At 43.4% G+C, this 13555-nt stretch overlaps 2 protein-coding genes across 2 annotated transcripts; both read left to right on the top strand.

Moving 5' to 3' along the window:
• The first annotated feature begins 1630 nt into the window (after nucleotides 1-1630).
• Nucleotides 1631-8669, top strand: klhl7 (kelch-like family member 7). The gene is made up of 11 exons (XM_062528878.1): nucleotides 1631-2073; nucleotides 2440-2542; nucleotides 3274-3367; nucleotides 3686-3810; nucleotides 4201-4376; nucleotides 5213-5387; nucleotides 5722-5864; nucleotides 6159-6399; nucleotides 6801-7002; nucleotides 7252-7349; nucleotides 7990-8669. The coding sequence occupies exons 1-11, from the start codon at nucleotides 1948-1950 to the stop codon at nucleotides 8319-8321; spliced, it is 1815 nt and encodes a 604-aa protein (XP_062384862.1). The 5' UTR covers nucleotides 1631-1947; the 3' UTR covers nucleotides 8322-8669.
• Nucleotides 8670-9538: 869 nt separating this feature from the next.
• Nucleotides 9539-13429, top strand: nup42 (nucleoporin 42). The gene is made up of 7 exons (XM_062529932.1): nucleotides 9539-9896; nucleotides 10116-10305; nucleotides 10390-10478; nucleotides 10606-10682; nucleotides 11248-11334; nucleotides 12041-12200; nucleotides 12516-13429. Exons 1-7 carry the CDS (start codon nucleotides 9677-9679, stop codon nucleotides 13043-13045), a joined length of 1353 nt encoding a protein of 450 aa, XP_062385916.1. The 5' UTR covers nucleotides 9539-9676; the 3' UTR covers nucleotides 13046-13429.
• The last annotated feature ends 126 nt before the right edge of the window (nucleotides 13430-13555 follow it).

The following is a 13555-nucleotide window of genomic DNA, read 5'->3' as shown; positions in this document are numbered from 1 at the left end:
AATGGGGGAAAAAGGTGGTTGTCTAACCTGGTCAATAAAGCTGCTTCTAATTATGTGCGAGAAATGCCTTTGGCCTTTCACATTTCTGTTTTATTTACCTTTATTTTACCAGGGAAAAATCACATTGAAATGTGCCTCTCTTTTATAAATGAGTCCTCCTGGCAAAGAAGGTGGTAGACAGCAAACTAAGACAATAGACAACACTGGCATAGCCCCATCAAACAAAACAAAACAAACAATCAAAAAATACATATAAATGGCTTCCTGGCCCCAGACGCTAAAGTATATCCAGCATAAAATACGAGGCCAGTGGTAGGCTACATCAGAGAATACGAGTAGGCCTAGGCTATAATGGAAATTGTGTTGATAGCTCTGTTAATAACTTATAAGTTAAGTATTAATTACTTATTTAATGTGTGACATGGAGGGTGTTATTTGTGCCCAACTGCCCATATAAGCACTAATCAAATGATGAAAACAGTTTTCAGATATGATTTCACTGACCAATGAAGGCTACAATCATACGTTTGATTGAAGATCCACAGATGCTTGTATAGGCTAGATAATGACACTGAGTAGATTGTGACCCAAATCCTCTGTGTGAAATATTATATGAGACACTGATTATAGTGTTGTTAAAGCTTATTTGCTGTTATTCAAATGTAATTAATGATTAAATATGGACAATATGTTCCCCAGAATAAATTGGAGCCCCAATTCCCCCAAATTGGTACAAATGATGATGGACAGTTTAGCAACCTGCATCTCAGACTCAGTTTGGAAAAATCAAATATTAAAGATTGTAATATACATGTTGAGACAGTTCGTCAAGTCTGTTCAATTTTCTATATTAAATATGACATCAGATTCAATAGGCTAAGTATCCTAATGTTCTGAGCTGTGGCACTACTGGCAGTGAAAGTTAGTCATCGTGATAGTGAAAGTCAACCACTTTGATAATGGAATTATAATCATCACAGACGGTTAACCAGGATTAAGCTACATGGAGTCCCATGAAAATTCTAGCAGAGGATGGTTTCGATCCATCGACCTCTGGGTTATGGGCCCAGCACGCTTCCGCTGCGCCACTCTGCTTCCATGCCCTTCACATTAAACATTGAGGTCTTCAATCGTTGGCTACTCAATGTGCTTCTACTGTCTTTATGAGATAGGCTAGATGTGTTAAAGGTTGTAATTCCTAAATGAGTCGTCTAATTGTCTTATTGTCAACAAGTGTGTGCTTTTTTTTTCATTCCCATCTCTCCAAAAGTGAGCCTATTCGTATTTCCTTCAGACCCCGGTACGTTAGGAGGCAGTAGAGGTACCCATGCTGCACTTTAACAGTCCGTGGATCATGCGTGTGAATCCAACGACAATAAGACAACAGCAGTTGCGAAAAGCGTCAAAGCAAAGTAAAACCCGGATTAAAAACTTCAATGCGTGCGTGCGCGCGCGCAATAAAATTGCATTTTAAGGTTTCATTTCATTTTCCTTTGGTAAGACATTGGAGTTTTAAATTAAAATGTTCCATCGTTATTGAAAAACCATACGTTAGTGCTGACTTTTATTTTCAAGTATTAAGGATTCGCAGCCTTGTTGAAACTGTAGATATTGTCGCTGGCTCCTCCACGCAGCTGATAGTGCCGATTGTTTTGTTTACCTCGCTTTATGGGTTTATGAGGACCATACGTTGCCCCTGCCCGTACCAGACGACATAACACACGTTGTATTTATCTTGTCCGCCGAGTCAACGAAGTAGACGTCCTTACCTCAACAATCAGTGTCAAACACTCGACTGACCTGCTAGACTGGTGCATTGCATTGTTACCCACACCATGCAATCACACAAATGAAACTACCAGTTTACTAATCTTACACCCATTATCTGTCTGTGTAATTACCACAGATCGTGCACATTGTACACCTCTCAGTTTATCAAAGTTCAGAATGACTTCCGTAGCAGGCGAAAAACCATCAACCTTAAAGAAGAAGAATGAGAAGAAAATCGCCGCCAAGGAAGAATACAGATTGCTATCCAACACCATGGGAGTCATGAACAACCTGAGAAGACAGGTATGAGTTTTACAAGGCTCGTGGAGTACTGTACATCTTGCTGCCCTCGGCCTCATTGGATTTCCGTAGTCTTTGTTTGGTTATGTGGCTAGGAGCAACAAAGCTGACTTGTTTGTGTTAGCCTACTGTTAACTTCCTTCCGTAGCCCACCACGATAAACAGTTGTGTCTTGCATATGTCTTGCATGCCCCTAAAAGCATGAATCACATACCTGCAGTATAGGCTTAATGTTCAGTCATTTCCATATTCTACGGTCTACAAAACTGGAGATGTGTGTTAGTAAATGTTGAGTTGTCATTTCCATATTCTGTGATACTAGAAAACTGAAGATGTGTGCATGTTGCTCTTATGATTACCCACCCACAGGGCACTCTTTGCGACGTCATCCTTGTGGTCCAGGGCAAGCACATTATGGCCCACAGAGTGGTGCTTGCTGCAGCCAGCCATTTCTTCAACCTCATGTTCACCAGTGAGTATGACAATCATCCTGTCTGCAGCTAACGTGTCCAGACACCAGTGACTGATATGGATGATCAATGGCTAGTCAACAATGAGCGATAACCTAGTAGAAGACTTTTAGGAATGTTGTCAATGCACTCACGATCAGTATCTTCTATCTCCAGTACTTGCTATCTTCAGCGCAATGTTCTGTCTGCCTTCAACATTAATCTTTTCGCTTCAGTGCCAACAGTAGGCCTACTAATGCATATAATGACAAAGAGAGAAAGGCACTGCATTGGATGGATGGTACATTGCATTTAGTGTTACAATGACATTAAAAGACCAAGGAATCACATGTCACCACATAAGACACATCTTTAAAAAATATATTTTCTGCCGTCCAGTAGGCTACTTGCTGTCATGTCTTTTCATGTCATTAACATCTCATCAGTGTCAATCCATATCCAAAGACAAGCAGAGAGAGAATGTATTGGATACCATACTGCTGCTAGTAATCCCCTCTGTGTGCAGCGGGTTTGCCTATATGGCATGTACTGTACTGTAAGTGAATGCTATTGTAGCAAGTTATGTAGTACTTGTACTGACGAGCACAAACATGTGACTGTATGTCATGTATAATGTGTATATTATGGGATGTGATGGTGCTATTGCACAGATCTGTGAAAATGAATTGCCCCATGGCAACAATAAACTAACTAACTACTAACTAACTAACTGCTAACTAACTACTCGTCATAGCCAACATGATGGAGTCGACGGCCCATGAGGTGGAGCTGAAGTGTGCGGAGCCAGATATCATTGAGCTGCTGGTGGAGTTTGTCTACACTGCACGGTAAGACACGCCTTTTTGGTTTGTACTCAATGCAGTGTTGTGGATAGTGTTTAAACTGTGGTCCTGCACACTTCTGGTGTTTTTATGTCGACTACATTGTCAACTTTGTCATGTCTAAGATCATTGCCTTGTTTATTTTTAAACCCCCTAGAGGTGGGACAATTCAATTGTGTATTGTTCTATACAACACATTTGTTCCACAAATGTTTTTGGTTCTGTGTCGTAGATGATGTTTACATTTTTTATGATGTGTGTTTAAACTTTGTATCATGTCTGTAATTGAGTGAATGAATGTTTCTCCTTTTCTTTCTATTGCAGAATCTCCGTGAACAGCAGTAACGTCCAGTCCTTGCTGAACGCTGCCAATCAGTACCAGATTGAGCCTGTGAAGAAGATGTGTGTGGACTTCCTCAAAGATCAAGTCGATGAAACCAACTGTCTAAGTAAGTACAGCATTGAAACAAGAACCCCTTGAACATAGTGCTGTATTTCTTCAGAGGACCATCTGAAATCAACAGAACACACAGGACAGATCAAAGCAAGCACATGCTGAAAGAAACACACACAGGGACGCAACATTAGATGTGATGGTTTTACAATGATGATTGGCTGTACAATTAGTTTGTCAATAGATATGTTTTGTTTTGGTTCATTCATACAAACTTATTGTGTTTTTAATTCTCAAAAAATGCTTCAGCCAAGCAAATAAACTCCTTCTTGTGGACTGTTGTACATTAAAATTTCCTGTGTCTGTGTCTGTGTCTGTGTCTGTGTATGTCTGTCTGTCTGTCTGTCTGTCTGTCTGTCTGTCTGTGTCTGTGTGTGTCTTCTAGGCATCAGTGCTCTTGCTGAGTGTCTGGACTGCCCGGAGCTGAAGGTGGCAGCGGACGACTTCATCCACCAGCACTTCACCGACGTGTACAAGCTGGACGAGTTCCTGCAGCTGGACGTGTTTCAGGTCACTCAGCTGCTGCAGCAGGACACGCTCACCGTCAGAGCAGAGGATCAGGTGGGCTGACCAGTACTTAGTTGCAGCGCCACGGTTGTGGAACCAATTGCCCCTGGACATTAAAATGCCCCCTCCATCTTTGCATTTAAGTCGAGGCTCAAAACCCTTTTAACATCCTCCTTTTTTTGCCTTATCTGTAACTCTGTGTATCTCCCCTGCTTCCCTTGTTGATGTTGTTGCTCTTGTTGCTCTCGTTGTTGTTGTTGTTATTGTTTCTGTCTGCTGTTGTAGGTCCCATACTGCATTTATTTGTTGTTGATAGCTGTGTTTAAATGTGATTTAGAAATACATTTTACTTATTTATGATACTTTACTATTAGTTAGGCCAGCCAGTAAATTATACTCGGGGTAAGAATATTTAAATTTCTCACACTGAAGCCTAATATACCTTAATACCATCAGGCTTATTAATAACACCTTAATAATAAGCCTGATGTTTCCTTCAGTTTTCATCCACACCTGACTTTTTATGTATCCAGAATTTTGAATGAAGCAACTAACTGAAACATTTAGCTTTCTTGAGCTCATCTGAATGGTGATACCTCTCATCATAGCATTTACTGGAAACAGAGTTTTGATGTTGGTGTTTTTTGTGGTTTCATAGAACAGGTAGACAGACAGTGAACATTCATAAGAATATTTAAATTTCTCACACTGAAGCCTAATATACCTTATAATAAGCCTGATGTTTCCTTCAGTTTTCATCCACAACTGACTTTTAATGTATCCAGAATTTTGAATGAAGCAACTAACTGAAACACAGACACTGAACATTCAACCTCAGCACTGACACAGTGTGCTTCTTCTAACTGCTCGACGGTTGTGTCTGTGTTCAGATATACGACGCTGCGGTGAGGTGGCTGAAGTACGACGTTCTGAACAGGCAGAAGTACATCGTGGACGTGCTGGGTAAAGTGCGCTTTCCCCTGGTGTCCAAGGGCTTCCTCAGTAAGACCGTTCAGGCCGAGCCACTCATTCAGGACAACCCAGAGTGCTTGAAGATGGTCATCAGTAAGTAAGAACAGTTGTTATGGTCCGCCACACCTTTGCCGTTTGCTTTTTCGGTCTGCTGGTGTGCCAGGACACTGTGCCACAGAACCTCCTTGTCTTGCCCAATGACTATATATGTAAATGTGGAGTAGAATTCGGTCTACAGTACAGTAGGCCTCACCACAGTTGTGTATGATGCTACATAGTGTGGGTTCAATCAGACGTGTGTATGCATGACAGATATGTATGAAAGGTGATCTGGTGATATATACTGTATATACACACACACACACACACACACACACACACGGTATATTTGACCCTAGAAGAAGACTGAGTGTGATGTGTTGTCCAGGTGGGATGCGTTATCATCTGTTGTCCCCTGAGGACCGTGAGGAGCTGGGCGAGAGCAGCCGTCCGCGCAGGAAGAAACACGACTTTCGCATCGCACTCTTCGGTGGCTCACAGCCCCAGTCCTGCAGATACTTCAACCCCAAGGTAGCACACACCCCTACTCACACACCCCTACTCGACCATTAGCCACTCTCTAATATGTTGCGCTTTAACTTCACTGTTATATGATTATAAAGAACTTCTGTTGGACATAGTCTTCATGTACGTATCGTGTTTTTATCACAGTGTATGGTATCGTGAGGTTGGAGGAAATACACAGTTTTCTTTAAGTTGGATCATTTGATTGTTGATGTGTATGAATGATTGATTGTTTACCTGATAAGTAAACTCATTTTTGCACACCTTCCTCCTTCCCCTCGGTGTCCTTGGCAACATCAGGACTACAGCTGGACAGACATCCGATGTCCGTTTGAGAAGCGGCGGGACGCCACGGCCGTGTTCTGGGACAACGTGGTCTACATCCTGGGCGGCTCGCAGCTCTTCCCCATCAAGAGGATGGACTGCTACAACGTGGTGAAGGACAGCTGGTACTCCAAGCTGGGGCCACCCAACCCGCGCGACAGCCTGGCCGCCTGCGCCGCCAAGGGCAAGATATACACCTCAGGAGGGTCGGAAGTGGGTGAGTGGGACACCGCTGGACATCTGACTTTGGTTATGGTGCACTGTGTGTGTGTGTGTGTGTGTGTAAGAGAGAGAGAGAGAGAGAGGGCTAACTTTTAATTGGTTTTAATGGTCTGCTCAACCATTTGATTTAGTGCATTTTGTGTTATTATTATTATGTTGATTAGAACACTTTTTGACTTCACACAATCTTAGTGATTCAAATGACATTTGGTAACAGCATGGCAAAATAATGCAGAATGCCAGTGTTGATACTGCCTAAGAGCTAAGAAATAAGAAAAAAAAATGTGTTTTCCGTTTTTTCTTGTAATTAGAAAGCTAGAATATCTATGAAATGTGTTAAAAGTGTAAATGTTGCTGTTGTACCTAACCGATGACCTCTCCTTTCCACCATGGCAGGGAGTTCGGCGCTGAACCTGTTTGAGTGCTACGACACGCGGACGGAGACGTGGCAGAACAAGCCCAGCATGTTGATGCCACGCTGCAGCCATGGCATGGTGGAGGCCAACGGCCTCATCTACGTCTGCGGAGGCAGCCTCGGCAACAACGTCTCCGGGAGGGTCCTCAACAACTGCGAGGTCTACGACCCCTCCACGGATGAGTGAGTCGAGGAGGGTTGGAATTTCACTGGAATGTAACTTCTTAAAAATGGGTGGAAATATGGTGCTACAAAATAACTGAAACATGAAACAATGTGATCCATAGCCAGGGAGCACCAATTCAATTTGTCTGCATTCCGGTCTGCGCGAGAGGGGCTTGAGAGTCAAATTATTTTTTGTTATAATTAAATGTAGGCTCACAGATCCTGTTAATTATTCCTGTTTAACAGCAACTGTTGCTTACTCCCCAGATGGCGGGAGTTGTGTGCCATGAGAGAGGGCAGGAAGAACCACGGGCTAGTGGCGGTCAACAACAGGATATATGCTGTCGGAGGGCAGGGGGGACTGGGTGAGTTCCTCTTTGTTTTGTGAACAGAGTAATGCTTCCACTCCAAATGTACAATTCCTGCAGTGCAAAGTTGACTGAGAACCTGGAGGATGACGTGACGTGAATTTTATATATCTTTATCAAATCACGTTTGCAGGTACCCATTCATTGTATAACACTTAAAATGTAATGTGAACTAAACAATCTCGTACAGATTCAGATTCTTGTACAGATCTTGTACAGTTTCAGTTATAGAAATTTGAATTATGAAGAAAATGAAGAGATGTCTGTAATGACACTCTGAACTAAAGGTGGCTGTAACTCATGGAATATTTAGTTTAGTTTAGTTTATTAGTTTATTTGACAGGGGCCATGTACTGAACAAATCCTGTACCAGAGTTAGCTATACAGCTAATTTACATCTGTGGTCCCTGGGCAGGAGGCAATGAAACTAAAAATAAACAATGAAACATATAGACAAACAAATAATAATAAACATATAGACATTTCACATCCTACTGTTAGCATTACAAATAACTACACAGTAAAAACAGCAACATCAGATTAAGACAGCCTCATACTAAGACATAACAACACAACATATTTAGATAGATTGTGATTACTCCAGTATGTGAATAATCATGTAATGCCGGTATGACAGGTGGCCTGGACACGGTGGAGTACTACGAGATCGGCACCAACGAGTGGAAGCCGGCTGCCCACATGCCGTGGCGCGGCGTGACGGTGAAGTGTGCGGCGGTGGGACAGGTCATCTACGTGCTGGCCGGTTTCCAGGGAGTGGGCCGCCTAAACCACATCCTGGAGTACTACACAGAGACGGACAAGTGGGTGTCCTGCACCAAGGTGCGCGCCTTCCCGGTCACCAGCTGCCTTATCTGCGTGGTGGACACCTGTGGTGCCAACGAGGAGGAGGTGGTGTCCAGCGATACCCTGCACGCGTCTTCGTCTGTGTCCAAGTCATCGTCCTCCTAGCGGTTTTGCACATGATGGAAAGGACTATGTATGTGTGGGTGTGGGTGGGTGTTTGTGTGTATGTATATATGTGTGTGTGTGTGTGTGTGTGTGTATGTGTGTGTGTGTGTGTGTGTGTGTGTGTATGTATGTATGGGAGGGTCAATATTGCCCTTTCTGGTTGTATTTCTTAAAGATTTGGATAGCTGGATATTGGGGAAAGATGTGTTTTACTTTTTTTACACCATGAATGAAAGTGGAAACGTTTTTAACTTGATTTATGGCTGCAATATGGACATCTGTTGTTCATTCAAGGAGTTTGCCTAGAAAACCACAGCAATAAATGAATAAATAAATCACGTTTTTGAATTAACAGCACCTTCAATGGGGAATGTTTTAACTTAATTTGGGTACCTTTATGTATGTAAGGGGGGGAAATGTGTTACCTCTATTATACAAGACAATTGAGATCAATCTTCCTGTGTAAAACTGTCATCTGGGAATCTCAATACATGACCTTTAGTGTGTGGGGCACCAGTTGTCAAATACAAATTGTGTATAGGCCTATCATCTCATCTCTATTTGTCTGGGATTCTAGAGGCAGAAGAAGCTGTGAGGTGTAAGAACTTTAACAAAGTAAGGATGGTTATCTGAATGATCATGGTCATTGTTATCTGTGGAAGCGTAAACGATGTGCAGCCCACAGCCGAGTTAACATGCTTAGGCTACTGAGAGCATCAGAGACGTGCAGTTACAGAATGTTTCTTTATTGACCATGTTTACACTACTTCTGATTTGTTGATTTGCAATGCTTGCAAGGGAACTTTTTTTTAATTAAAATGATGGAAATTGAAAATTACAAATGTTCTCATCTGTTGAATACATTTAATGTGCCTTTCAATGTGTTTGTGTTTAGATCTGCTGTTCACGAAAGATTGCTTTTGTGGGTGTCACTTCCATTCTATCTGATAGTGGGGTAGGAGTGTTTTGATTTGACTAGTATAATTGTTAAAGGATGAATTTCGTTTGGTTTATTGGGTGGGTTCGGTTTTTCATCTCAAATTACTATATTTAATCCATTGATAATTTGGATAAGACAGTTGCCTAAAAGAATGATCAAATATTCATCGCCATGACTTGCATTTGTGGACTCCTGGTCGATAGGTGGCGACAAATAACAAAAGCACTGCGCGCTTTTTTGAAATAGAAAACATGACGTAGAATTCCCGCGACACTGTTTGGGGCGTCTTCTGTGTCGTGGTGCTCGTAGTCTGTGATTGTGATGAACTTTCTCTCAATTTTACAGCACCAATCTTGATGGGTGAAAGTTGGAGTAGCTGTTTTGTGTCGTCCATAAAACAGACAACCAGTGTAAAATGACAGTGTGCAGTTTCTTCCTTCAAGGAAGGTGTCGATATGGGGAGAAGTGCTGGAACGAACACCCGAGAGGAGGCGGCGGCGGCGGCGGCGGCAGGGGTGGTGGAGGCGGTGGTGGTGTAGATTACAGTCGAGGCACTGGTGGTGGAGATTATAGTCGAGGCACTGGTGGTGGAGATTACAGTCGAGGCACTCCTCAGTCCAACCGAGGAGGTGGAGGTAGGTGACCAAATGTTGAACGTTTAATACATGCACTTTATTTCCCTCTACCCTCGCACTGAGATGTGCTGTATGTAGTAAGATTTTGGTAGGATACTCATGTGGTAATAATGTGTTAAATAATCATTACAGGAGCAGCTAATGTTCGCCTATTCGACGTCAAAGTAAGCTACTACTACGGGACAACTCTTGACAAAGTCTTGTACGGTTTACCTACAGGTTTCGGAAATCGGGTATGGGTGAATCCGCAGCGAGCCGGTGGAGACTTTGTGAAACCCACAAATTTTGGTGGAAGAGACACTGCCAAGAATTCCTCTTTTGGCGTTTCCACCCAGAACAGATTCGGCAACCTGACCACACCAAGCAGCTTCGACAGGGGTGGACCTAAAGACGAAAATGATAAACACTTGTAAGTTTTTGTTCAGTTGACATTTCTAACGTGTATGAATTCGTTATATATTTGTATACTCATACGTGTCTTGCAATGTGTCAGGGAAACCATTCAAAAGGACATGGAGAGCTGGGAAAGCTCAGGACAGTGGTTATTTTCCTGTTACTCTGTACTCAAAGGCTCAATCTCAGGTATGTATATCAGTGAAACACATTGTTGGGTACTATACGTTATGCTATAACCAGATTCATATAAATGAGTTTAGTCTTAGTTTATCTTTAAATGTTGCACTCACATGTCAGCTGGCTTTACCTGCAGGTTTTGTAGAACTGTCACCTGAGGAGCTCAGACTGGAGTATTATAATGGCCGAGCGTCCGGAGACCTCCAGGCCTATGTAAGTACACACCAGGCATTGGCAATAGCAGTGCATCAATCCAAACATTTAGTATGTTTATGAATGGCAGAATGTATTTTTTGAGGCCTTTTTAACCCATTTGCGTGGGGCTTATGGCAAATTCAGTGTGTGACATTTTGAGTGACTACTGAAAGATTAGATGTTGATCATAACTTGAAAAGTGATGACAATAGGCCTGCATAAGGATGACATGTCATTCAATATGTATTATTTTTTATGTAATTTCTGCATTGAGGGGGGAAAAAAGTACAATTTCTAAGTGTTCTTAAACTTGCATCACTGTAGCATCTCAGACCTTAGATTGCTCAGACTGATTACACATACAGTGCAAATGTTTACCAAGTCCTTTGTATGTGGCCGTCTGTTCAGATGGACTGTAATGTTCTAGCTGTATGTTCTAACGGACAATGTTCTTGCCGTCTGTTCAAATGGACTGTAATGTTCTAGCCGTCTGTTCTAACGGACAATGTTCTAGCCGTCTGTTCTAATGGACTATGTTCTAGCCGTCTGTTCTAATGGACTGCACTGCCCATGTGTGTTCCAGGGGAGCTCTGTGCAGCAACTGGCGAGCCAGTGGAGGAACCGACTGCAGGAGCTCAAGGCCATGAATGGCAACACACGGTCTTCACTGGTAGGTTGGACATGCATAAGCATAAAACAGGAAGCTATTTTGGGAAATCCTCTATCTATAAGACTAGAATTGATCACTTCTGCATACCTGGAGAAAAAGGAGTCGAGAATTCCGCCAGTTCAGCCAGTCAGTGAAGGTCATCATTTATTTTGACATTTATTAATTTAGCAGACTCTCATTCCAAAGCGCCTTACGCCAATTATATTACAAGGGCATTGCTACATTGTCGCTAGAGCAACTTGGGGCTAAGTGCCTTGCTCAAGGGTACAATGGTGGAAGCCGGGAATTGAGCCCACAACTTTTCTGGCTACTTCATGCTAACATGCCTGTCCTCATATGGATGTTGGGAAGGGGCATTTTGTAGAGATGTTGCGGGGAGATTTTGCTGCAGGATGAGAAGCTCATGCTGTGACCTCATCCTCTCTCTCTTCCCTTGTCTACCTCCTTCCTCTCCATCCCTCTCTTCCCTCGTCTACCTCCTCCTCTTCACCTCCCTCTCTTCCCTCGTCCACCTCATCCTACCACATTTTGACTAGGCATTCCTATCCTCTAGTACTGGTATTGATGGATGCAGTGGTAATTCCTAGCTAAGATCTCCTCTGCACTGTGTCTTAAATGTTATTCTATTGCCATAAGGCGCTTTGGATAAAACCGTCTGCCAAATGAGTAAATGTTAATGATCTGACCCACTTCTCTCTCGTCACAGATTGCAGAGTTGAATAACCCTGGCCAACAGCCGTCCTCCTTCGGGTCACCACCATCCGCTGGGTTCGAATCCATGGCGCCACCATCTGGGTTCGGTTCTTCTGCCCCGTCTGGGTTTGGAGCAGCGCCATCGGCACCAGCGTCAGGATTTGGATCAGCAGGTAGAACTCTCAACTGAATGAAAATTGGCAATTAGGAAGTGGCGCTGTTTGACAAATCACTGGCACAATGAAATGTTGCTTTACTCAATGGAATGTGTGTGCAGTAGTTTAAACGGTCATTTACTGAAGGTAATAGATTTGCACATTGGAATCATTACTGCTCAATTCCCATAGACTTTATATGGAGTGTTTGTCTTTAAGCACTTTAAGTGGAATTGTGCTAGAAAATGCACTATACTGTACTACAAATAAATACTTCCTCATTTCCATTCTAGATAGATGAGTACATGTCCCCTGTGCTTTGCCCCTCCACAGGTTTTGGAGCCCCAGCCCCAGCCCCAGCCCAGAGCAGTGCCACCTTTAGCTTCGCGTCCAATCAGACTGCAGCGCCCAGCCTCTTCGGCTCCGCCCAGCCCTCGTCCCAGTCAGCTTTTGGCTCCGCCCCTGGCGCCGCCCCCTCGGCCAGCTCCTTCTCCTTCGCTGCTCCGACCGCCGCCGTCGCCACCGTCGCCGCCACCAAAGACGCGTCCGGCGGCTTTGGAGCGTCCGCCGCCGGCTTCAGCTTCGCCTCCTCCTCCGCCCCCTCGGCTGGCTTTGGCGGGGGTTTCGGAGGGTCCACCGGGGCCAGTGGCTTCGGGCAGCCCGGTTTCGGCGGCACCAACAGCGGGCTTTTCGCCTCAGCGGGAGCATCCAGGGCAGCAGCCAGCGCCGGGGCATCGGCGTCCGGCCTGTTCACCCCTCAGAGTGAACTGACCGCGGACGAGTTGAAGGAGTTCACGGGGAAGCGGTTTACGCTGGGCCAGATTCCCCTCAGACCTCCACCCGTTGACATGCTGGTCGTCTAACAGACAAAATGACTTACAGCCAGGAAGGGACAGACTGACACATTTTAGGTTTTCTTTTTAATCTATTTGCGAATAAATGATGAGAAGTACATTTAAAACTGGTGTTTTTCTTTTTTCCCCCCCTTTTAAATGGCTACATATTTATGCTTGTTAAACAAGTGATCATGAAATGTGTTAAGACTTTCCATTATCACATCAGAAGATAGGTAGCCATTTGTTAGAAGCTAAGTGCTGGTCTGGATATTTTATATTCTTAACAGGTTCAAGAACACCTGTTTTCTTCTTGATATGCATTGTTTAAGTATGTGAGTTAGACTCTTAAGATACTTTATTGTACTTTTATGCAATCTAAGATGCAGTCATTAAACATAACCTCTGATTTAATTGGAGCACCTGGCAATTCTTTGAAAGCATAAAATGTCACTACAATCAAGATGTTACATTCAATGCGTTTATTCATTCAAGGGTTTATTGCAGTTTGGTTATCAGAATGTTCACTGATCTGTCCAT

The sequence above is a fragment of the Sardina pilchardus genome, chromosome 24, assembly GCF_963854185.1.
Source record: "Sardina pilchardus chromosome 24, fSarPil1.1, whole genome shotgun sequence".
NCBI lineage: Eukaryota > Metazoa > Chordata > Actinopteri > Clupeiformes > Clupeidae > Sardina > Sardina pilchardus.
Note: the sequence above shows the minus strand (reverse complement) of the source record. Positions and strands in the feature narration are given on the sequence as shown.

What these genes read in the sequence shown, in the direction of transcription:
- klhl7 (XM_062528878.1), top strand. Translation starts at nt 1,948, where the DNA reads ATGACTTCCGTAGCAGGCGAAAAACCATCAACCTTAAAGAAGAAGAAT. An exon ending in GAGTTTGTCTACACTGCACG is followed by an intron (nt 3,368 to 3,685) that starts GTAAGACACGCC and finishes TTTCTATTGCAG; the next exon opens with AATCTCCGTGAACAGCAGTA. An exon ending in CTCAGGAGGGTCGGAAGTGG is followed by an intron (nt 6,400 to 6,800) that starts GTGAGTGGGACA and finishes CCACCATGGCAG; the next exon opens with GGAGTTCGGCGCTGAACCTG.
- nup42 (XM_062529932.1), top strand. Translation starts at nt 9,677, where the DNA reads ATGACAGTGTGCAGTTTCTTCCTTCAAGGAAGGTGTCGATATGGGGAG. An exon ending in GTCCAACCGAGGAGGTGGAG is followed by an intron (nt 9,897 to 10,115) that starts GTAGGTGACCAA and finishes GTTTACCTACAG; the next exon opens with GTTTCGGAAATCGGGTATGG. An exon ending in CCGGAGACCTCCAGGCCTAT is followed by an intron (nt 10,683 to 11,247) that starts GTAAGTACACAC and finishes TGTGTGTTCCAG; the next exon opens with GGGAGCTCTGTGCAGCAACT.